At 57.9% G+C, this 21,563-nt stretch overlaps 1 protein-coding gene and 1 pseudogene across 1 annotated transcript; one reads left to right on the top strand and one right to left on the bottom strand.

The window, feature by feature from the left end:
• Positions 1-7,726: 7,726 nt before the first annotated feature.
• LOC136571094 (low affinity immunoglobulin gamma Fc region receptor II-like) lies at positions 7,727-11,490 on the top strand (annotated as a pseudogene).
• Positions 11,491-15,636: 4,146 nt separating this feature from the next.
• Positions 15,637-21,107, bottom strand: LOC136571093 (Fc receptor-like protein 2). The gene is given in 12 exon segments (XM_066571462.1): positions 15,637-15,754; positions 15,842-15,863; positions 16,223-16,306; positions 16,390-16,692; positions 16,782-17,051; positions 17,553-17,693; positions 17,696-17,806; positions 18,046-18,219; positions 18,222-18,275; positions 18,364-18,384; positions 19,240-19,340; positions 21,033-21,107. Coding segments are annotated over 11 exon segments (1,347 nt in total). The 5' UTR covers positions 19,289-19,340; positions 21,033-21,107.
• Between the last annotated feature and the right edge of the window lie 456 nt (positions 21,108-21,563).

The following is a 21,563-nucleotide window of genomic DNA, read 5'->3' as shown; positions in this document are numbered from 1 at the left end:
TCCAACTTGCTGCCTTGGCGGCTTCTGCCCGCTGCCGGCGGTGGTGCCGGGACCGATTGGTGGCCGTGAGTTTGCAAAAGGAGCGATTTGCCCTCCTCCCTCCCGCCCGAGGCCGCCATGGCCCCTGAGGGGATGGAGCTGGAGCGGGGCGGCCCCTGCTGGCCGGGAGTGCTCCCTGCAGCGCCCCCTGCTGGCCGCGGTTATAACTGCCACAAAAACCAACAGCGCTGAGCGGGAGGGAAAGTTCTGCGTTTGTGTTGTTGGTTCTGTTCTGCTTTATAAATTTCCCAGTAAAGAGCTGTTATTCCTTTTCCTACATTTTGGCCTGGAAGCATCATAATTTTTCAAATTTAAAAACTTTTAGACATGGGTCTTCTTTCCATTCCGGGAACATTCCCACTTTCCTTGGCAGAGATTTCTCATTTAAATGAGTTGCCAGCTCCTGTGTTCCAGTGTGGATGGGACAGACACCCCAAGAGCAGACATGGTCAGGGACTTGGCCACGTCATGCTCTCCCTTTTAAGACAGTTGGGCCACAAAGGGCCCTGTCCCCAGCTGGCACTTTTGGTCACCCGGCCACTCAGGAGCTGGCTTTGGCAGAGCATCCCACTGTTCCCAGTGTGCCAAGGCTGACAGACTGATGGACAGACGGGGCCCTGTCTCACCAAAGCAAGGCCTGACCCACCCCTGCCACATGGAGGTGTTCCAAAATGTCTCCAGACATCAAAATTTTCCTGTCTCTGAAACCCCACCCTGTGCCATGGCCTGATCCTGACTGCCCTGGCAAAAGGGGAGACTCCAGAACCCCCAGAGGGCCTTTGTGAGATCATCGTGAGGGGAAAAGGGCAGAGGAGGATTTGGGACAGGGAACAAGAGAATCCAGAGCCTCCTGAAGGCCGCTTTGGCCATCAGAGCAAGGAAGATCCAGGGCGCTGCCAGGTTCCTCTGATGAAGGAAACCTGCTGTGGGAAATGTCTGGGGTTTCTTCCCTTTTGGGGGCTTTCTCTGGAAATCATTCCTTGTGTGACAATTTGGACTCTGAACCTTGTTGCTGTTGCTGTTGGTTTCATTCTCTCTCATTGCTGTTTCAGGAAATTGTTCTTCTCTCAGCCCTTTGGCATCTTTGTGCCCCCGTGGGGAGGGATTGGGGCAGTTTTTAGTGGCAGGACACACATGAGTGGGTGCCCATTGGTGGGGACCCCCAGTGCCCCCAGTTCCCCCCAGTGTCACAGCACATTCCCGTAGATGTCACCGGGTTCCCGTGGTCGCCCCTGGGGTCCCCGCAGCTCCGCGTTGGTCACCTGGGGATCCTGGAGGGTGGTGGCACGGGGGGACGCTGCGAGAGACACGGGCTGTGGGATCTGGGTGGGGTGACACTGGTGGGTGACGTGTCCCTCTGCGTGTGTCCCCCCCGTACTCACCCCCTGCCCTCTTGGTGACCACGACGTGGGTGTACAGCACCTCCCCCTCCTCTGGGGGGGCCGGGGGATCCGGGGAGGCCCTGAGGGAATAAAGGGGATGTGGGGGAGGGAATGGGAGGTCTTGGGGGTTGGGGAAAATAGGGAGCGTGTGGTTTGAGCCCCCCACTCACCTTTCTTGCTGTTTCGTGGCAGCTTCAAAGGAAAGAGGGGAGGGGTGACTGTGGGGCTTCCCCACAGTCCTGACCCCTCTCATGATTGCTGAACTCCCACAGGACCCTCAATTTCCTTCAGGACCCCCAAACATCTCTGGAGCTCCCAGAATCCATGAACCTCCCCAGTGCCCCCTACCAACTCGGCCTCAATATCCAAAGCCCAGTAGGAAGAGAGACCCCCCCCAGATACCCCCAGGGCCCCTGAACGAACCCCCATCATCCCCGCAGGACCCACCAGCACCTCCCCAAACTCCATCAGCATGCCCAGCCAAGGTCACAATTCTGGGGCTATGGGTGCTGCCCTATTGCTCCCTAACTCTGGGGGTCTCTACAGCTCCCTGGGACCCCTGTCCCCCCATTGTCACCCACCCAGGTGGTGCCACGGGCGCCAGGCTACAATGACACCCACAAGCAGGACCAGGAACAAAAGTGCCCCACCGACCCTTGTGGCCACTGCAAGTAACAGAAGGGGACACATCAGGGTTACCCTGAACCCTGGGTGTCCTGCACTCCCTGATGACCCCGTGTGGCCCCACCTTTGTTGCAGTGTCACAGCCACGACCAGCTCAGTGCTGGGTGCCTGGAACACGCAGTGCAGGTCCAGCTGGTTGGTGGCCACACACCGGTAGGTGCCCGAATGTCCCACTTCGATGTCTCCAAGATCCAGGAGGGGACCCCGGGCCACCTCCTGCCTGTTGTGCAACCAGGTGAAGGTGAGAGGGGCTGAACCCACCTGCACCGAGCAGCGCAGGGTCACCGTGTCCCCCTCCAGCAGCGCCTGCGCAGGCACCTGCAGCACCAGCCTGTCTGGGGGACAGAGGGATCCTGTCACATCCCATGGCACCAAGACCTCCCCACTGGGTCACACTCAGTGCATCCGGGGTTCCCGATGCCAACACTGGGATCCCCCCGGTCTGGGATGCTCTGGGATGTCCCCAGAGCAGGGGATGGGCTCTGGTCACACCAGGAGGTGACCCATGGAGCGGAGCCCACCCAGAGCCCTTGGGGTCCCCGTGGGTGCCAGGCTGGGGACACCCAAACCTCCCTCACCATTTAAGACAGTCACAGGGGGGCTGAACCTGGTGCCGGGTTTGTCACACTCACAGGTGCCACTCTTGGTGAAAGTGAAATGGTCAGGTCCCTGCTGCCCCCAGCGCTGCCTGTCCTTGTACCAGGTTGTGGCACCGGCGGTCCCCGAGCCCTGGCAGGTCAGGGTCACCCGGTCCCACAGCATCACAGGTCTCCAAGGGGGCTCCACCAGGAGCTGGGTGGTCTGGGCACCTGTGGGTGACAGGGGACACCAGCCTGCCAGGGCCAGTGTGGGGCTGGGGACAGTGGGGTGGGGCCATGGCATCCCCCGAGGACTCACCAGCGAGGCCGAGGGTCTGGGCTGGAAGGGAGAAGGGACAGGGCTGGGTGGGGGTGGCATTGCGAGGACAGAGGCACATGGGTCACGGGGTGTGGGGGCTGTCCCCAAAGTGTCCCCATGGGGACAGCAGTTCTTGTGAGAAAGTGCGTGGGGATGGCCCCCAAAAGATTTGGCAAAGCAGGGGGACATGTCTGTGTCACGGCCACCTGTGCACCACATCTGTGGGGCACAGATACCTTGGGAACAGGAACTTGTCCCCTTCTGTCCCTGCATCCCAGTTCCCTTGTCCCCCACCCTATCCCCACAGCTACCGGAGCCCAAAGGTGCCAATCCCCACATTCCTGTCCCCAAATCCCCATCCCCAAATTCCTGCCCCTGTTCCTGTCCCCAAAGTCACCCTACATCCCCAGTCACACCAATGTCCACTGTGGGTAACACGGACTGGCACTGCTGACACTCGGGACCTCAGGGGACTCTGCAGCCCCCCTTTGCTCCCTCCCCTCCTCATCCCCCGGCTTTCAGGCCCATGCCCAGGGCACTTATCCCACAGGAGCAGTGCCACCTTCCTGGCCATCTCAGCATTGCCAGCCATGTGGACTGGTGTGAGAGTCTGTCCAAAATATCTCTGATCTGCCTCACAATCATCATTGGGGGACCACTGAAGAAAAGACCCCCCTGTCTAGCCCTGTAGGAGAAAGTCATATGCCAGCCAGGCCGCGAGACCTGAGAGCATTGCTCAATTTTTGTTTTCACAGATGTATCTACTATATGCTACACTGAGGTCAACAAGAAGAAAGAAGGACATTCTGACCTTTTGCAACAATAGCTGTGGGATTTTTCTCTTGGCCTGGCTGAACTTCTCCTGAGTTCTGGCTGGTCCTCCTAAGAAGACCCCTCTGGCTCGTTTGCAATCACCGTGACAGACAAACTGAAATGTAAGAAGCCTCTTCACCAGAGAAAAACCCAGACATGAAACCCCTATGTGAGAAGGCCCCCTCTCATACTTTCCAAGGCCTGGGACTGAAACCCCCAACCCCGGGGAGGTGTGCGGGGGGAGGCAAGCTGACCAAAGCAAGATGGATGTTGCAGGTGGGAGCATTGGACCATGAAGACAACGGCTCTCACCCACTGCAGAGAATATGGACTGTGTGTACCCTTTCCAAATACCATTCTTTTCCCCAAGGATACAATAGACTACCTTTGATTCGGTTTCAAGATCTATTCCCCTTCCCCCATCAAAAAAGGGTATTATTAGAGTGCAGATGGACTGCACCCCTGAGATCTCCCTGGACGTGACCTGGTGAACTCCATCGGCTGGACACCGAAGGACTCTGCAGTACTACGTTTGGTAGCTACATACCTTTTTCTTTTTCCTCCCTCTTTTCCCTTTTATTTTTCCCTTTCCTCGAATTCCTCCCCAAGGCATTTTCACTGTGGTTATTTCAGTAAAGGTGATTTGTTTTGATTATCACTGCAAACCGCCTTCTACCGTGTTGGTTCTTCTTGCACTCTGAGATCACGAACCATCACGAAACCCATCCGTGAGGATGGCTTGTGACAACTGGCTGTCACTCGCTGCTGTGGCCACTGCTCCCCTGGCTGGTGGCTCTTCAGATGAAGGGCAAGGAAGCGAGGTCACATCTTGTCCCAACATGGAAGTGGCCCTTGGTGGGGGCAGGGTGGCCACAAGATGGGGACAGGCTGGGGACATGGTGGGACAGCCTGGGGACATGGTGGGGGATGGTCTTGCCAGGAGTGGGGGGCTCAGGGGATGTGGGGAACCAAGGATGGGTGTCCAGCAGAATGGGGGTCCAGGGGAATTGGGGTCTCCATGCCTGGGGGCATTCAGGGATGGGGGTGCTGTGGGAACATGGTCCCCAGGGATTTGGGGTCATGGTATGTGGGTGCCAGGGCTGGGGGTGCAGGGGGAAAAAGGGGACCCTCGGGAATAGGGGCTCTGGGGAAGAAGCAGCCCATGGGATGGGATCAAGGCAATGGTGGTGCTGGGCAATGTCAGTCCTGGGATGGGGGTCCCCAGGGAGGAGAGACCAAGGCAACGGGGGTCCCATGGTTGGGTTCCCAGGGGAATGGGGGTGCCAGGGATGGGCAGTGGCTGGGTGGGCACAGGGGTCACACCTCCTTCATGGGGTGCCTCAGATTTTGGGGTGACTCAGAGCCCAGCACAGTCCCCACCCTGGGGCACCCCAGGGCTCTCCTGGGAGTCTCTGTGTCCGTGCCCCACTCACCCCTGGGTCAGGTCCCCCCATTTCCTGGCTCAGCCATCCCAGGCAACACTTGATGCCCAATTGGTTCAGACAAAATTACACATCCATAGAATAAAACCAAAAATCTTTCCCACATTATTTTCCCAATAAAGAACAAACTCAGCAAAAATCAATCTGGCAAGGTATAAAATGCTCTGGTTTGTAGAATCCTTATAACGCTTTCTCTCCCAACAAGTCCCTCACAATAAAACCACAAACAAATCACAAAGAAATGAGACTTTTTGGGTCCCTTTAGCAGCCCCCTGCTGCATCCCATAGCAGTGTTTGCTTGTGGATAACACAGAGGGTGGAATCTCCATGAGTGTCCAACAGCTCCATGGGATTGTTCCCTGCCTGCTGGGCAGCAACCCAGCCCCTAAGGAAGTCCTTTCTTGGGCCATATTTAGGAACTCTCCCCATTTTTCTCATTCCCACCCTGAAACTTGATTGACTTTCCTTGGAGGAAGGGGAGAAGCTCTGTCCATGCTTGGGACAGTGCACAGGAATCTGTGGAAATGCCCCTGTGTGCCTCAGGGTCTGATTCCCTGGTAAATCCACTCCAGCCTGCCCTGAATTCCCCTGCCTGGGCACTCCCTGCTCCTGCTGGGACACCCCTGTTCCCCAGCCCCTCGTGTGCAGCCCCTGCTCAATATTTCCACACTTTTCCCTCTCTTCTGGTGTGCACACCCAGAACACAAACATTCTTTCCATGAGGTTCCAAAGGGCTGCAGGTTTTGTTCTAGAAGGAGGGTCAAGATCAGCTTGTTGAGCAGATTAGGGTGGGATTTGCAGTTGTTTTGTGTTATTCTCAGTCCCTTGGGGACAGGAACAAATAATCAGTTGCTTCATTTCTGGACTGGTTCCCTCTCAGCTGAACCTGCAGGGGCAGTTTCCAGCCAGCCCTGCTCTGAAAACCATCAAAGGCCCTCACAGAGCCACTGCTTGGGCTCCCTTTGGGCTTTGTGCTTCTTGCAGGGCTGAGCAAACCACAGGCGGGGCCTTTTTCCACCCACAGAATTCTCACCTCTGCAGCAGCTCGAAAGCTGCCAGAATCAAAGCCAAGGGGGCAGGGGGGACCCTCAGGTGCTGGCTGCCACCTGGGGCTGGGCAGAGCAGGGCTGGGCAATGGCCATCCCTGTGCAGTGGGGCTGGGCCATGGCTGGGCCCCACCCTTGCATTGACAGGGGTCCCCAGGATGTGCCACCCCTGGGACAGGCACCCGGCCAGGAATGTGCAGGGACATTTCTGGAACTGCCACACCCGGGACAGGAACCCCCATGCCAGGATGTGTCACCCCCTGGGACAGGATCCCCCCAGGACAGGAGCCTCTGGATGTGCCCCCCCAGGACAGAACCCCCCCTTTCCCATCTGACTCTCAGCACAAACGGCCTCTTCCTTCTTGTCCAGGAAAAGGAAAGTGAAAGTGTTGAGGGGGCACAGCCCAACACCTCCATCCCCCACAGTCTCCCCACCCTTCCCTGCACCCCCTGCTCCCCATTTTCCTCCTTCCCTGGCTCCCCCCAACCCGTTCCCTGCTCAGGTGCTCCCCGGGATTTTTGAGCTAGGAACAGAGGGCAGGGGGAACCTGGCAGAAAAGTGAGGAAAATAAGGAAAAAAGAGAAATAAAGAGAGGAAAAAGTCAAGGGCAGGGGAGGGCACAGAGGCAGAGCTACCCAGGACCCCCATGTGATGCCTACACAGGAAATGAGCACCCCAGGGGGGGCAGTGCTGGGCCCTGGGTCACACCAAAATCTGAGGCACCCAGGGAAGGAGCTGAGATTCCTGTGTCCATCAAGCCACTGCCCATCCCTGGCACCTCCGTTCCCCTGGACCCCAACCATGGCACCCCCATTCCGTATGTCCCACCTTGCCTGGGAGCCCCATCCCTGTACTGACATTCCCCAGGATCTCCATGGCCCAGGAACCCATTCCCAAGGAACCCTCTCCTGTTCATTCCAAGCCCTGAAATCTCCCATCCCCCAGGACCTTCATCCTCTCAGCTCCCCCATTCTCCCATCATCCACATCCAAAGAACCCCCATCCCATGACTCCAAATCCCTGGAGCCCACGTTCCATCACGATTCCTCTCCCTGAGTCTCCCCAGCCCTGGGATCCATATTTCCATGCCTCCCACCCCAATCCTAGGTGACTCCCCCTCTTCAGGACCCCCATTGCTCAGGGACCCCATCCCTGCACCCCCCATTCTCCTGCACACCCATCCCTGGCTCCCCAAACCCATTGAGCCCCCCCTCCTGGGAACTCCATGTCCCACCTTGTCCCACCCAGCCTTGTCCCCAGCCTGTCCCCAGTTTGTGGCCATCCTGCCCCCACCAGGTGCTACCTACACATGGGGATGGACGTGACCTCGCTTCCTTCCCCATCATCCAAAGAGCCGCCAGCCAGGGGAGCGGTGGCCACAGCAGCGAGTGACAGCCAGTGCACATGGCTGGGGACACCGGGATGGCCGGGAAGGTGGCGCTGCTCCTGTGGGGTGAGTGCCCCGGGCACGGGCCTGACACCCCGGGGATGGGGAGGGGAGGGGGCACAGGGGGGCTGTGGTGTCCCCTGAGGTCTCCAATGCAAGCAGAGCCAGAGCATGAGGTCACCAGAGCCATGGGGTGGCTGTGGGGATAGAGGAAGGGGGACAGGAATGTACTGCTGTCCCCTATGGGACAGTTTGGGGACATCTCCCACACCCTGTGCCCTCGGTGCCTCTGTCCCCACGGTGCCACCCCCACCCAGCCCTGTCCCTTCTGCCTTCCAGCCCAGACCCTCGGCCTCGCTGGTGAGTCCTCAGGGGATGCCATGGCCCCACCCCGCTGTCCCCAGCCCCACACTGGCCCTGGCAGGCTGGTGTCCCCTGTCACCCACAGGTGCCCAGACCACCCAGCTCCTGGTGGAGCCCCCCTGGAGGCCGGCGGCGCTGTGGGACCGGGTGACACTGACCTGCCAGGGCTTGGGGACCGCCGGTGCCAAACTTGGTACAAGGATGGGCAGCTCTGGGGGCAGCAGGGACTCGACCACCTGAGTGTCACTGAGAGTGGCACCTACACGTGTGACAGACCTGGCAGTGGGCACAGCCCCCCCGTTAGGGTCTTAGATGGTGAGTGGGGATCTTAAATCATCTGGGTGGCCGCTGATAGATCTGGGTGGGCTCCACTCTGTGGGTGGCCTCACACCCCTTGTGTGGTGCCCTGCACACAGGAACATCCCAGTTCATCCCAGTGCACCCACATGTCCCCAGTGCCATGGGGACCCTCCTTGCACCTGTCTCAAGCCTCTCAGTGAGATGGGACCCTCCTGTCCCACAGATGAGCTGGTGCTGCAGGTGCCAGCACGGGCACTGCTGGAGGGGGACACAGTGACCCTGCGCTGCCAGGGCCGGCAGGACAACCCGGTCAGGAGGGTGCGATTTTACTGGGAGGAGAAGAATCTGTGGGAGTCCCTCAGGGGAACCGAGCTGTCCCTGTCCCCTCTGTAGCTGCACGACAGCGGTCACTACAGCTGCAGTGGCTTTGTGAAGCCCTTTCTTTCACGGTCAGCAGCAGTGACAGTGACAGTGCACGGTGAGCACCCCCACAGTTGGAATTCTGATCTCCTGACACCTCCAAAGCCCCTTCCCAGCAGACTCAGTCACAGTCCTCACCTCCCCTCTCCTTCCCTGAGCTTTTCTCGGTGCTGGTGCTGGAGGGTCCCCCCAAGCCCACCGAGGGGTCCCCCCTGACTCTCAGCTGCCTCAGCACCCCCAGCCCCCTGCGGCCCCAAGTCCTTCTCCTGCACGTGTTCTACCAGGACGGGCAGGTGGTGGGGGGCCCGTAGGGGTCCCTGCAGCTGCTGGTGCCCGCCCTGGGGGTCTCCCACTCGGGGAATTACAGCTGCCAGGTGCACTCCAAGGGGGGGTCGTACGGAAGAGCAGAGCCCGGCTCTGTGTCACGGTGCACAGTGAGTGCGGGGATGGGCACGGGGATCCCTCACAGTCTGCTTGGGTCCCACATCACTGTCTGGGGACCTCCATCAGTGCCAGGAGACCCCATCCCTCACTGGGTCCCTTCACCCCTCCCGAGGTCCCCTCACCCCTCTCTGAAGTCCCATCACATTCCCCAGGTCTCACCATCCCCTCCCTTGGGTCCCTGTACCCTCCCTGGTGTCAGCCCCCTCCCTCACCAGGTGTCCCTTCCCTGACCCCCCATCCTTCCTTGGAGTCCCTTTCAAGACCCCCCAGTCTCTTCGCCCCCTCTCCCTCACTGGGATCCCTCTTCCCCTCCCTTTTGCCCCAGGTCCCTCACTGTCCCCTTCTGTCACCCCCTCCCACAGGGGTCCCGCTCTCGGGGGTGTCCCTCTCAGCATAGCCCCCCAGGGGACAGGTGGCACTCAGGGACCGCCTGGTGCTGAGCTGCGTGGTGGCCACAGGGACAGGTCCCCTGTCCTTCTCCTGGCACCGGGAGGGCTCGGGGGCACTGCTGGGCACCAGCCCCCACCTGGAGCTGCACCACGTTGAGGACAAAGACAACGGCCAGTACCGGTGCCGGGTCAGCAATGGGGACAGCGTGGCCGAGAGTGACCCCCTGAATGTCACCGTCCTGGGTGAGCAGGAACTTCGGGCTGGAGGTGACCCCAACCGCAGCACCCCCATCCCACCTCACCTAGTGCCAGCCTTCTTTATGTCCCCACAGTGCCCGTGGCCAATGCCACCATCACCCCTGGTCCCCTGTCACACCAGGTGCATGCAGGTGACCCCGTGACTCTGCGCTGCTCAGTGCAGGTGGGCTCAGCCCCTGTCACCTTCACCTGGCTGCAAAATGGGCAGGAGGTGGCCCAGGGTCCCCTCCTGGAGCTCAGGGACTTCGATGTGGGACATTCGGGCACCTCCCAGTGCATGGCCACCAACCAGCTGGGACAGGACGGGCACCGCGTGTTCCAGGCACTCAGCCCAGAGCTGGCCCTCGAGGTGACACCTGGCTCACCCTGGGTCACAGCTGGGGTCACACGGGGTCACCGGGTGGTTCAGGACCCCGGGGTGATGGGTGATCCTGATGTGTCCCCTCTGTCCCCAGCAGTGGCTGTGAATGTCAGCAGGACCCTCCTGTTCCTGCTCCTGCTCCTGGCTGTCATCGGGGGCTGTCACTGGTGGCACCACCGGGGTGGGTGACAATGGGGGGGATGGGGGTCCTGGAGTGAGGGGGAAACCCCAGAATGGGGGCAGAGATTGGCAGCACCCAGGGCCCCTGAGCTGGGGGACACTGAGCCTGCAGTGACCTCGGCTGGGGGTCCTGGGGGATTTTGGGGGAATTTGGAGAGTCTTGGTTGGGCTCCAGGGTTATTCCTTGGCAGGCTTTGAGGAACATTGGGGTGGCCCTGGAGCTCCTGGAGGGTTTGGGAAACACCTGGCAGGCTGTACAGGAATGTTGGGGGATCTTTTGGGGGTCCTGCGGGAGTTTGGGGGTTCCCCTCCCTTCCAGGCTTGGGGTTCTGGGGACTCAGAAGGTTAGGGGCACTGGGGGCGGGGAGAGGGGGGGGGGTTGTGGCTCTGCATTGATGCAGAAGTTCTGGGGGGTTCAGGGATGTTCAGAGTGTCCGGGGGGAAATCAGGGGTCCATTGGGAATCAGGCCTGCAGTGGGGAGTTGGGGGTCCCGTGGGTGGTTGAAACTGTTGAGGCCCCAGGAAGGTTCAGGGGTCCCGGTGTCCCCACGGTCACCCCCTCCCCTTTCCTTTGCAGCGGCCAGGAAGCTCCAGGACAGGTGAGGGGGGGGCTCGGGCCTGGACTCCCATTTCTGCCTCCCCAGACACCACCCAGACCACCTTTATCCCCACAAGACCCCCCAGAGGAGGGGGATGTGATGGACCCCAACATCAGGGGCACTGAGTGGGCAGTGGGAGAATTCCAGGGTAGGACAGGGACACGTCACCCACAGGTGTCACCCCCCAACCAGATCCCCACAACCGGTGTCTCTCTCAGGGCCCCCACGGGTGTCCCCCAGCCCTGCCCCACCTCAGGATCCACAAGTGACCAACACGGAGCTGTCGGGACCCCACGAGGGACAGTGGGACCCCTGAGACTGCGATGATGTGCTGTGACACTGGGGGCACTGGGGGCATCGATTCCCCTCAGGGGTCTCTTCTTCCTCTTCACAGCACCCACAGGGCTCCTCATTCCCCCTCCCAGAGCCAGGGGGCACACAATGTTTTTCACTCTTACTGTACACAAAATGACACGATTGATTAAACTGTGTGAGAAACAAGGCTCACTCTTTAAAATTTGTAAATGTTTAATAAGGGATAAAAGGGACAGTAAACAGTGGGCTGGGTGCTTGGCAACTGCCAGAGGCCTACAGTTAACTACAACAATTCTTCCTACATACCTTTTCATTGTATTGGTAAATACATACTCAGGAGGGTTATACATATTCAAACATTCTTTCCAGTTCACATGTTCTGGGAATTCTTTTGCTTGGTTTAACCCTTTATTCATTTTCATAAAGTACATGCCATACTGCAGATTAAGTTTATATATTTTATGTCCTTACAAGGTCCCCCTGTTCTGTGGTTTGACAGTTCTTGATAACTGAAGGGTGAGTGGTAAATTCCTCTTTGCATTCTCTTTTTTGATGTTTATTTACTCACTACTTTTCAATGTGTTCTTCTCATACAGATAAGATAATCCACTAGTACATTAAATTAACATTAGCTATTTCACAAAATTATCTGAGTTATTCTCACCATTGTCACTTAGTTACACAAATAAAGGCATTAGCTACTTCTGCAACTGTTAATGTTGTAATACACTGCACATTGTCTCTATCTTGGTCTTTTAGGAGAGCCTAAACTATATTTTTCACACTAAATATATATTCTACACAGGGATTAGGGTACAAGGCTGACAAATAGTAGTGTATCAAAAGCAGTTAAAAAATGATTACAAACTGTATTGTATCAAAATAATTTGCAAAAACCAATACAATAGTGAAAGCCAATGACTACATAGTTATTCATAACAGGGTGAAGGGGTATTGAAGGGTTTATTTGACTTCTCCTGATCCTACTCTGATTTTGTCAGCAATATATTCAATTCGTATCTCTAAATCCCAGGCAGCTTGGCCCGTTGTCACGATCCGGAGATCTCAGAGGCACAGTTCATCTGGACCCCAATTATCCTCTTTTTCATTGGGGCAAGGGGTAATAAATTTTGCAACTGAAACAAAGGTCTTCAGGGGGGAAAAATAGAAAGGGGGGTACACAGAGTCCAAGCTAGGCAGCAGGTGAGAACCATTGTTTTGTTGGTCCTGTGGTCACAAGCTGCAGGCAAGCATCACGCTTTGGTCAGCTTGCCTCCCCCCACACATCTCCTCCGGGTTGGGGGTTTCAGTCCCAGGCCTTGGAAGGAGGAGAGGAGGACTTTTCACGTGGGGGTTTCATGTCTCAGTCCTTGATGGAAAGGCTTCTTGCATCTCAGTCTGTCTGTCACGGTGGTTGTAAAACAGGTGAGGGTCTTCTGCAGGGGACCACCCAGAACTCAGGAAAAGTCCAGCCAGGCCGAGAGGTGGGACAGCTCCCAAGGCTATTGTAGCAAAAAGGGCACAGTGTCCCTTTCTTAGCATACAGCAAACAACACCCGTGAAAACAATAACTTAGCAATGCTCTCAGATCTCAGGGCCTTGTTGGCATGTGACTTTCTCCTTCAGAGCCAGAGATTCTAGACAGGGGGGGTCTTCTCTACAGTGGTCCCCAAATGATGATCGTGAGGCAGATGAGGGAAAATTCTGACTGACTCTCACACCCGTGACAGGATATGATGAGTGATCTCTCCCAGTCCTTGTCTCAACCCAGGAACCATTCATTAAATTCTCTCCCCCCATCCAGGTGTGGAGGGCAGTGAGAGAGCGGCTGTGGTGGGTGAGGGGCATCCGGCCACTGTCCATCCACGGCAAGGCAGGAAGGAGGAGGAGGGTCCAGGTCAGGTTGTTGAGCAGATTGGTGTGGGATTGGCAGCAGGGCAGGGGCTCTCTCAGTCCCTTGGGGACAGAGACAATGCGTTCAATTGCTGCATTTCTGGACTGGTTGCCCCAGAGCTGCCCCTGCAGGGGCAGTTTCCAGCCAGCCCTGCTCTGAAAACCATCAAAGGCCCTTCCAGAGCCACTGCTTGAGCTCTCTTTGGGTTTCTGCTTCTTGCAGGGCTGAGCAAACCACAGGCAGGGCCTTTTTCCACCCACAGAATTCTCACCTCTGCAGCAACTCTAAAGCTGCCAGAATCAAAGCCAAGGGGGCAGGGGGGATCCTCATGTCCTGGCTGCCACCTGGGGCTGGGCAGAGCAGGGCTGGGCAATGGCCATCCCTGTGCAGTGGGGCTGGGCCATGGCTGGGCCCAGGCTGGGCCCCAGTATTAAATGGACACCCCAACAACATCAGCCACTCCACAATACACATCACTGTCCCAACACTAACAACATCACAATATTTAATCAACAATATCATCAATAATGTAATATCAATTAATATAATATCCAGCAAAAGTCAACTTCCATTAACTTGTTTCTCACAGTACATACCAGTAAAGAGCTCTTATTCCTGTTCCTACATCTTTGCCTAAAAGCCCCGTAATTTCAATGTTACAATAATTCAGAGTGATGGGGGTTGTATTTTCCATTCCAATGGAGGTTCCCACCTTGTTCAGCTTCCTTGACAGAGCTAAACAAAGAAACACCATTTCTGCCTGTTTAACAAAAGAGTTGCATTTTTGTCCCAGGGGCAGGGAAACAGGTCCTGTACCCCTTTGGAACTGGGACGGTCACCAGTAAGCCACCTTAGTGGGAGCACTGGGAGGGGGATTGCAGAGCCACTAAGCACACTGGGGTTAAGAGGAACAAATCTGAATTTTATTTATGTCTTAACATATGCTACACATGACTGAATAATTACTCTGTGGTTGTCCATGTGCTGGGAACCCTGTCCCTGGCGAGGCTTCACGAAACAGAGAATCAGGGGAGAGAAAGCCTCAGTGATCTGGCTGTGAGTGACCCCCACAGGCTGGTGGGACAGATGCCCGGGAAAATGTCTGGCAAAAAATGCCCAGGAAATCCGGCTGTGGGAGGAGCCTTTGCAAATAACAGCAACACATTCTGACAGAACAGGAGCGTTTTGCTTTGGGTTTCTTGGAGGGATCAGGGGCTTGCTCAGAGCTTGGCCCTCCTCCCCTGTGGGATTGACATTCTCTGAACCTGGGAGAAGCAGTGAGAGAATCAAAGAATGATCCAAAGAGTTCTTATCTCATTTACTGCTCCTGTGTTTTTCACAAGTGGAATGCATTGTGGAAGATTGTTTACCTGAAGGGAATTGGTAATTGGATTCTGGTGTGAGTGTTTTGATTCACTGACCAATTGAATCCAGGTGTGTGTGTGTGGGGACTGTTGGCTGACAGTCATGAGATTGTGTGCAGTGGAGTGCAGTTGAGTGCTTGGCAGATTCAGTTTAGATGTAATGTAATATGGCATAGAATAATAGAGTATAATAAAGTAAATAATTAGCCTTCTGAAAAGATGGAGTCAGATGCATCATTCCTCCCAGTTGTCAGGCAAAAATATCACCGATACTCCCCCCCCTCACCTTTTCCTCCCGGTGGTCCTTCTTCCCTGTCCGCACCCGTTCTTCCCTGCTTCACTGCTTCCCCGAGGCAGCTCATTCCTGCTCCTCCTGGACGTTCCTTCATTGCTTCCCCGATGGAGCGGATGCTGCCTGCGCCCACTCGCCGCCTCTGCCGCGTTTCCCACGCTGCCCCCAGCCCCGAGCCTGCTGCACCTGCCCACGGCAGCCCCAGCCCGCGGCAGCCAGCCCAGAGCCACCAGTGCCCAGCACCAGCCCGCAGCCAGCCCCTACAGCCATCGCTGGCAATGCCAGAGACACGCAGGTGCCGTCCTTGGAAATCACGCCCAGCCACTCACAAAAGCCATGAGGGCTCGCCCTGGCTTGAAGCACACACACTCCATCTGCCGAGCTGATGCCCACAGAGTGCCCGGACTTCTTGTGGTAACGCTGTCCCTGTCTTCTGTTTCTCTCTCTGTCCTTTTCCCTTTCTACTCCCTTCTCTTCCCCTTTGGGAAGAACTCTTACCCTCCTTTATCAATAAACAGTTCTCAGATATAATATTGCCATGTTTGTGCTTCATTTTCATCCGAGAAACCTTTCAGCAAGAATCCTCCCTGACTCCCCCTTTTACAGTGGGATGGGACAGGGGTAGTGGGAGGGGGAATGGGGAGCACAGGGTGCCCTGTGTAGCCTCCCCCTGACCATGACCACCTCCCTTGGAAGGATGGGCAACCACAGGAGCCATGGAGGGAGCACCCCCAGTGTCACCCAGTGCCTCCTGCTTCCCAGAGCATCACAACTTTTGGTGTAGATTGTCATAGATGTCGCTGGGCTCCCACGGTTTCCTTTGCAGCTCCATGTACGTCGACTGAGGATCCTCCACTGAGGGTGCCAGGGGGTCTTGTGGGGCCCTGTAGGAATAAGGGGGAGTGTGGAAGGGGATGGGAGGTGCTGGGGGTTTGGGTAAAAGGTGTATCATGGCTGGAGCCTGCACCCACCTTTCCTGGTGCTTCCTGGCATCTGCAAAGGAAAACTGGAGGGGTGACTTTGGAGACCCAGGGGCCCCCATCCACCCCTGGGAATGCTGAACCACCACCAGACACACAATCCTCCCCAGGCCCCCCAGTATCCCTGATGGTCCCCCCACTTGCACCAGCAGCCTGAGTCCCCAGACCCCTGAGCCTGGCAGGGAGGGGAACCCCTGATAGAACCCCCAACATCCCTGCAGGACCCTCCAACAGCTCCCAGGGCTCTCAGCCATGGACACTGGGGGCTCAGCCCCACCCAAGTCAGGGGCTGTGGGTGTCGCCCTATGGCCCCCCTTTTGTGGGGCCCTTCCCACCTCTCTCCATGACCCCCGTCCCCCCATTGTCACCCACCCACACGGTGCCACCGGTGCCAGGCCACAATAACACCCACGAGCAGGAGCAGGAACAAAAGGGCCCCGCTGACGCCTGCAGCCACTGCAAGAAACAGAGGGGGACACATCAGGGTCACCCATCCCCCCAAAGGTCCTGCACTCCCTGGTGACCCTGCGGGACCCCACCTGTGACCCAGGGTGAGCCAGGTGTCACCTCCAAGGCCACCTCTGGGCTGAGTGCCTGGAACACGCGGTGCCCGTCCTGTCCCAGCTGGTTGGTGGCCATGCACTGGTAGGTGCCAACATGTCCCACATTGATATCCCTGAGCTCCAGCAGGGGACCCTGGGCCACCTCCTGCCCATTGTGCAGCCAGGTGAAGGTGACAGGGGCTGAGCCCACCTTCACTGAGCAGTGCAGGATCACGTTGTCACCTGCACGCACCTGGTGTGACAGGGGACCAGGGGTGATGGTGGCATTGGCCGCGGGCACTGTGGGGACAGAGACAGGGCTGGAACAAAGAAAGGTGGGATGAGGGTGCCATGGGTGTGGTGATCCCCAGCTCGAGGGTCCCGCTCACCCAGGACAGTGACATTCATGGGGTCACTCTCAGCCATGCTGTCCCCGTCGCTGACCCGGCACCGGTACTGGCCGCTGTCATTGTCCCCAACATGGTGCAGCTCCAGGCAGGGTGAAATGCCCAGCGGTGCCCCCGAGCCCTCCCGGTGCCAGGAGAAGGACAGGGGACCTGTCCCCACGGCCACCGTGCAGCTCAGCACCAGGCTGTCCCCGAGTGCCACCTGTCCCCTGGGGGGCTGTGCTGAGAGGGACACCCCCGAGAGCGTGACCCCTGCAGGGGGACACAGGAGGGACTGGGGACCCCAGAGGGGTGGAGGACATGGAGGGGAAAGAAGGGGTTTGGAGGGGAACAGAGAGGATCCCAGTGAGCAGAAGGGGACCCTGGGAGGATGTTGGGACCTGGGGACAATGGCGAGACCCTGTAGAAAGGGGGAGAGACCCAGGCAGGGATGGGGAACCAGACCAGAGACTGAGGAGCCTCAGGGAATGATTTGGGGTTTAGAGATGGGCGGGACGACCCAGGGAAGGGAGGGAGACCAGAGGGTGGAGCAGGGCCCTTGGAAGGGGTGGGGAATCCAGGGAGGGCTGGGGAGGACAAGGAGAGGGATGAGGGATCTGCAGGGGGAACTGGGCAGTCATGGGGGAAACCAAGAGGGACTTGGGAAATTTAGGGTGACCCAGGGAGGAGTAAAGGGAGGGATGAAGGATTCAGGCAGTGCTGGGGAAAATCTCGGAGGATGTCGGGCTTCCCTGTCCCCATCCCTGCACTCACTGTGCACTGTCACTGTCACCTGCTCTGAATCTCTCCACTGTGCCACCACCCGGCCCGTGCAGTGGTAGCGGCCGCTGTGGTGCAGCCGCAGAGGGGACAGGGAGAGCTCAGTCCCATCATGGAGCCCCTGCAGTTCTTCCCATCGTGGTAGAAGTACACATCTCTGAGTGGTTTGTTCTGCCAGCTCCGGCAGCGCAGTGTCACCGTGTCCCCCTCCAGCAGCGCCCGTGCTGGCACCTGCAGCACCAGCCAGTCTGGGGGACAGAGGGGTCCTGTCACACCAGGGCCATCAGGAGGGTCATGATGGCACCAGGAGGCACCAGGAGCCACCCATTGTGACAGAGAAGTCTCCTTGCACAGGGATGCTCTGGGATGTCCCCAGAGGAGGGGATGGGCTCTGGTCACACCAGGAGGTGACCCATGGAGCGGAGCCCACCCAGATCCCTTGGGGTCCCTGTGGGTGCCAGGCTGGGGACATCCAAACGCCCCTCACCATGTAAGATTGTCACCGTAGGGCTGTGCCCGGTGCCAGGTCTGTCACACGTGTAGGTGCCACCTTCGGTGACATTGAGGCGGTCACGTCCCTGCTGCCCCCAGCGCTGCCCGTCTTTGTACCAGGTGGTGGCACCGGCGGTCCCCGAGCCCTGGCAGGTCAGTGTCACCCGTTCCACAGCAATGCTGGTCTCCAGGGTGGCAACACGAGGAGCTGGGTGGTCTGGGCACCTGTGGGTGACAGGGGACACCAGCCTGCCAGGGCCAGTGTGGGGCTGGGGACAGCGGGGTGGGGCCATGGCATCCCCCGAGGACTCACCAGCGAGGCCAAGGGTCTGGGCTGGAAGGGAGAAAGGACAGGGCTGGGTGGGGGTGGCACCATGGGGACAGCAGCACGAGGGCATGGGGTTTAGGGGCTGTTCCCAAAAAGTCTCAGTGGGGGCACTGGTGTGGCACAGAGGTCTTGAGGACAGGGACACAGCAGCCAACCCTTGCTCAGGCATGGGGACCCTGTTCTAGCACAGGTCACCCCTGCCAGCCCCACAGACACATCCCCACGGCCCTGTGCCCATGGTCCCATTCCAGTGGCACCTGTCCCCATGGCCCAAACACCTGGTTCTTGTCTCCTTGTCCCTGTCCCTGCAGCTGCCCCAGCCCCAAGGTTCCTTCTGCCACATCCTTGTCCCCGCATCTTCATCCCCCTGTCCCTGTCCCGACATTCCTGTCTCCTGTTTCTGTCCCCAACGCTACCCCACAGCTCTGGAAGGGAGAAGGGACAGGGCTGGGTGGGGGTGGAACCGTGGGGACAGAGGCAGAGGGCCATGGGGTGTGGGGGATGTGCCCAAAGTGTCCTTGTGTGACATGGACCCCTCAGGGACAGGGACACTGCAGCCACCCCTTCCTCAGGCAGGACATGGGGACACTGTGGGCACCCCTGAACTGGGGATGTCACAGCCACCCCGTGCTGGCACAGGTCACCCCCACCTGCCCCATGTTGCCTCCCCAAATCCCTGACCCCCTGTTATTGTTCCCACATTCCTGTCCCCCTTCCCCTGCCCCCAAAGCCACCCCATGGCTCCAGTGACCTCATGCTCTGGCTCTCCTGGCCTTGGGGACCTCAGAGGACACCACAGCCCCCCTGTGCCCCCTCCCCTCCCCATCCCTGGGGTGTCAGGCCCATGCCCGGGGCACTCACCCCACAGGAGCAGCGCCACCTTCCCGGCCATCCCGGTGTCCCCAGCCATGTGCACTGGCTGTCACTCGCTGCCGGGGGTGGCTGTCCCCTGGGTGGTGGCTCTTTGGCCAAAGGGGAAGGAAGCGAGGTCAGGTCTTGTCCTCACGTGTTGGTGGCCTCTGGTGGGGGCTGGGTGGCCACAAGCACAGGATCATGGGGATGTGGCCATGGGGACAGCTGTGGGAAGGGTGCAAACAGTCTGGGGACAAGGCTGGGTGGACAAAGTGGGACATGGGTTTCCCAGGAGTGGGGGCCTCAGGGGTTTGGGGAGCCAGGGATGGGGTGCCTGGGAATGGCGGTCCTGAACTGGGGGAGTCCCTGGGAATGGGGGTGCCATGGGAATGGGGGTTCCCAGAGCTGGGGGGACTCAGGGATGGGAGTCCCAGGGGAACATGGGGTCCAGGGATTTTGGGTCATGGGATGGGGATGCTGGGGGAATAGGGGATCCCGTGGGAATGGAGGTCCTGGAAGAATCAAGGTCCTGGGGAAAGGAGGATTTCAGGAGATGGAATGAACTGGAGAGGGTTCCTTGGGAGTAGGGTGCTGGGCCATGGAGATCCTGGGGAATGTCAGTGCTGGGATGGGGGTTGCAGAGGGGAGAGACACAAGAAATGGGGGTCCCATGATTTGATTTCCAGGTGAATGGAGGTCATGGGCATGAGAAGTGGCTTGGTGAGCCTGTGGTTCACAGCTCCTTCCCTGGGTGCCTCAGATTTTGGGGTGACCCAGGGCCCAGTTTTGCCCCCACAAGGTGCTGGCAGCCCGGGGGTCAGTCCAGACAGACTCTGAGGTGCTCTGGGTCTGTGTCCCCCCAGCCCCCAGGGACTTTTCTCTCTCTTTTTTTCCATTTCCATCATTTTACCCCTCAATTTCACAAGTCCCCAGATTGTGCCCTGATGATCCTGGTGGGCACCTGAGCAGGGAAGGGGTTGGGGAAAGCCCAGGGTGGAGGAAGCAGGGGTGAGGGGTCTGCAGGGAGGGCTGGGGAGGCTGTGGGGGATGGGGGTGTCCAACTGTGTCCTCCCCAACACTTTCACTTTCTCTCTGCTGCAGAAAAAGGAAGAGGCCGTTTGTGCTGAGTGTCACACATGGGGGGGGGCAGGTTCTGTCCTGGGGGCACATCCAGGGGGCTCCTGTCCTGGGGGGATCCTGTCCCAGGGGGGACACATGCTGGACAAGGGGCTCCTGTCCTGGGGCATGGCAGCTCTGGAGGGGTCCAGACTTCTCCATTCTTGCTCGTCCCCTGCTGAATCTGAGCCAGGAAGAGCAGCTGGGGAATGGAGCCCCAGGCAGGAAGGAGCTCCCAGACTCCTGCTCCTTGAAGCCAGTGGCCATCCAAGGTTGTGACCAGCCATGGCCCAGCCCCACTGCACAGGGATGGCCATTGCCCAGCCCTGCTCTGCCCAGCCCCAGGTGGCAGCCAGCACCTGAGGGTCCCCCCTGCCCCCTTGGCTTTGATTCTGGCAGCTTTAGAGCTGCTGCAGAGGTGAGAATTCTATGGGTGGAAAAAGGCCCTGCCTGTGGTTTGCTCAGCCCTGCAAGAAGCACAAACTCCAATGGAGCCCAAGCAGTGGCTCTGGGAGGGCCTTTGATGGTTTTCAGAGCAGGGCTGGCTGGAAACCGCCGCTGCAGGCACAGCTGTGAGGGAACCAGTCTGGAAATGCAGCAATTGATCACTTTGTCCCTGTCCCCAAGGGTCTGAGAGAGCCCCAGAGCTACTGCCAATCCCACACCAAGCTGCTCAACAACCTGACCTGGACCCTCCTCCTCCTCCCTGCCTTGCCATGGATGGACAGTGCCCGGATGCCCCGTGCCCACCACAGCCGCTCTCTCACTGCCCTCCACACCTGGATGGGGAGAGAAAATTGAATGAAAGGTTCCTGGGTTGAGACAAGGACCAGGAGAGATCACTCATCAAATCCTGTCACGGGCAAAACTGCCTCGGATCTAGAGATATGAATTGAATTTATTGCTGACAAAATCAGAACAGGGTAAGGAGAAATCAAATAAACCCTTCCATACACCTTCTCCCTGTTATGAATAACTATGTAGTCTTTACTTTCTCTATTATATTGGTTTTTCCAAATTATTTTGGTATAATACAGTTTGTAATCACTTTTTAACTGCTTTTGATACACTACAATTTTTGTCAGCCTTTTACCCAAATCGCTGTGTAAAATATATATTTATAGTGTAATAAATATATTCTAGTTTAGGCACTCACAAAGTATCAAGATAAAGACAATGTGCTGTGTATTACAACATTAACTGTTGCAGAAGTAGCT

The sequence above is a fragment of the Molothrus aeneus genome, unplaced genomic scaffold, assembly GCF_037042795.1.
Source record: "Molothrus aeneus isolate 106 unplaced genomic scaffold, BPBGC_Maene_1.0 scaffold_60, whole genome shotgun sequence".
In the NCBI taxonomy this organism is placed as follows: domain Eukaryota; kingdom Metazoa; phylum Chordata; class Aves; order Passeriformes; family Icteridae; genus Molothrus; species Molothrus aeneus.
This window is presented reverse-complemented; position numbering and strand designations above follow the sequence as displayed.